The following is a 2,249-nucleotide window of genomic DNA, read 5'->3' as shown; positions in this document are numbered from 1 at the left end:
CCCCCCCCGCCTCCATCTCACAGCTGCTGCTTTGCAGACCCACTTACTTGGCCCGTCTGAGCCTTTTTGTCTTATGCTGGTAACTGGCAGACTGGACAAGGTCCAGATTTGAAGTCCCCAGGAGAGTTGACCCAGTTCACATCAGATGTCAAGTGACACATGGCTGCTGAAGGCTGACCCCCACTGTAGTTCAGAGAGGCGGGCCGGGGCAGGCAGAGGCTTCACACCTACCTTCCAGGAGCTCTGGCTGGGCTTCTGCGGGGGTGCACAGGTAGATCTGAGTGGCCAGGTGGTCTCTGCTCTGATCCATCACCTCTAATGACCCCACTGTTTACCCGCACCCCTGTTCAGGCAGAGCAGATGTGTTTGAGGCTGCCGCAGGTACCAGCCCCACTGGCCATGTAACTGCTGACTTTCTGGGGCTGCGGAAAAACAAGACCCCACAGTGAGGCCATGTGCTTGGCTGTCCAGTGCGAGCACACTTGCGCCTGACCCTGCTCCTCACCTCGGTGACCCATTCTCAGTCTCTCCCTACTGCGATGCTGTTTGCTGGGTCCCTGGGGGCACCCAGAGGCTGGGCCAGCTGAGGGATCAAACACGGCCCCTCCAATCCCCAGGGAAGCAGGTGGCACCCCCAAGGCAGGGGGACGGGTCAGCGGCATCTCCACTGTTTTGCCTCCCTGGCTGTGCATTGGGCAGCCGCAGGTCACAGACCTTTTTTGCATCCTGTTTCTGCCACCTCAGTCTGTTTCTAGAACGTCCCTTGCAGGGCTGGGGAATTAGGAGAGGCAGTGCGTCTACAGTGGCTGGCAGGTTCCGGACATGCTGCCAGTGTGTGCTGAGAGCCGGGCCACTTAGCCAGTGTGGCCCCCAGGAGGGTGCTTCCTGACCCTCTGCTTTCTTGACTCCCCCAGCACTTCTCCACTGACCCAGTGGCTGCCTCCATCATGAAGATCCACACGTTCAACAAGGACCGGGACCGGGTGAAGCTGGGCGTGGACACCATTGCCAAGTGAGTGGGCAGCCCTCTCCCACCAGGCGCCACCTCCTGCTGAGGAGGCCTGCAGGAAGCATGGTCCTCTCCCTGGGCCCTTGGGGAAGGGGTCTGGTCTCTCTGGGGCCATTTATCAATCTTTAAAATGAAGAGGTTTATTGCATCTGTTCAGTTCAGTCGCTCAGTCGTGTCCAACTCTGCAACCCCATGGACTGCAGCACACCAGGCTTCCCTGTCCATCAGCGACTCCCAGAGCTTACTCAAACTCACATCCATCGAGTCAGTGATGCCATCCAACCATCTCATCCTCTGTCATCCCCTTCTCCTCCCGCCTTCGATCTTTCCCAGCATCAGGGTCTTTTCTAGTGAGTCAGTTGTTTGCATCAGGTGGCCAAAGTATTGGAGTTTAGCTTCAGCATTAGTCCTTCCAATGAATATTCAGGACTGATTTCCTTTAGGATGGACTGGTTGGATCTCCTTGCAATCCAAGGGACTCTCAAAAGTCTTCTCCAACACCACAGTTCAAAAGCATCAATTTTTTGGCACTTAGCTGTCTTTATAATACAACTCTCACATCCATACACGACTACTGAATAAACCATAGCTTTGACTAGACGGACCTTGTATCAGGGGTTCCCAACCCTGGCTTCCTATTGGGATCATCAGAAGAGAGTGAAGAGGCAGGGTCGCCCTGTTCCTCTTATTGAGCAGGTCTGCGTGGCGGTGCCTAGCAGTTTGTGCTACTCAGGAGCCCCCCAAGCTGGAGGACCTCCAGGGACCCATCAGCTCCAGAGACCGTTACTCTGGCCCTGCCCCGCTCTACCCACCGTGGCAGGTCATTGGTGCCCTCAGAAGGCAGGACCGAAGGGGAGGCCTGGTGTCTTGGGCGCCAGGGGTCGGGGTTTGTGGGGTGTCCAGGTATGGCGGCACCTTGCTTGGGGTCACCCTTAATGAGGTGGCGTGGCTCTGAGCTGTCGGCCCCTATCCATCCCAGGTACCTAGACAACATCCACCTGCACCCAGAGGAGGAGAAGTACCGAAAGATCAAGGTGCAGAACAAGGTGTTCCAGGTGAGGGCTGCTGGCAGAGGGACTGGGCCTGGTGTGACTGGGCCCATGAGGCCCCCCAGGACCCAAGCCATCACAGGGAGCAGCTGGCTTGCAGACAGCCTGGGATGGGGGCTACAGCTGGCTGCAGAAGGGCCCCTACTTGGGGGGTGGGTTAGGGGGGTGGGCAGTGGGGAGCAGTCCAGGTG

At 57.7% G+C, this 2,249-nt stretch overlaps 1 protein-coding gene across 1 annotated transcript in view; it reads left to right on the top strand.

The window, feature by feature from the left end:
- The window catches only part of UBXN6 (UBX domain protein 6), an 11,391-nt gene that overhangs the window by 7,030 nt on the left and 2,112 nt on the right, over positions 1 to 2,249 (top strand). The window contains exons 5-6 of the mRNA XM_010828153.1: positions 915 to 1,012; positions 1,989 to 2,064. Of these exons, the coding sequence (XP_010826455.1) occupies positions 915 to 1,012; positions 1,989 to 2,064 (174 nt within the window). The remainder of the gene's footprint in view (positions 1 to 914; positions 1,013 to 1,988; positions 2,065 to 2,249) is intronic.

This window comes from Bison bison, unplaced genomic scaffold, assembly GCF_000754665.1.
Source record: "Bison bison bison isolate TAMUID 2011002044 unplaced genomic scaffold, Bison_UMD1.0 scf7180017864492, whole genome shotgun sequence".
In the NCBI taxonomy this organism is placed as follows: Eukaryota; Metazoa; Chordata; class Mammalia; order Artiodactyla; family Bovidae; genus Bison; species Bison bison.
The sequence above is the reverse complement of the archived record's forward strand: the minus strand, read 5'-3'. Positions and strand labels throughout refer to the sequence as shown.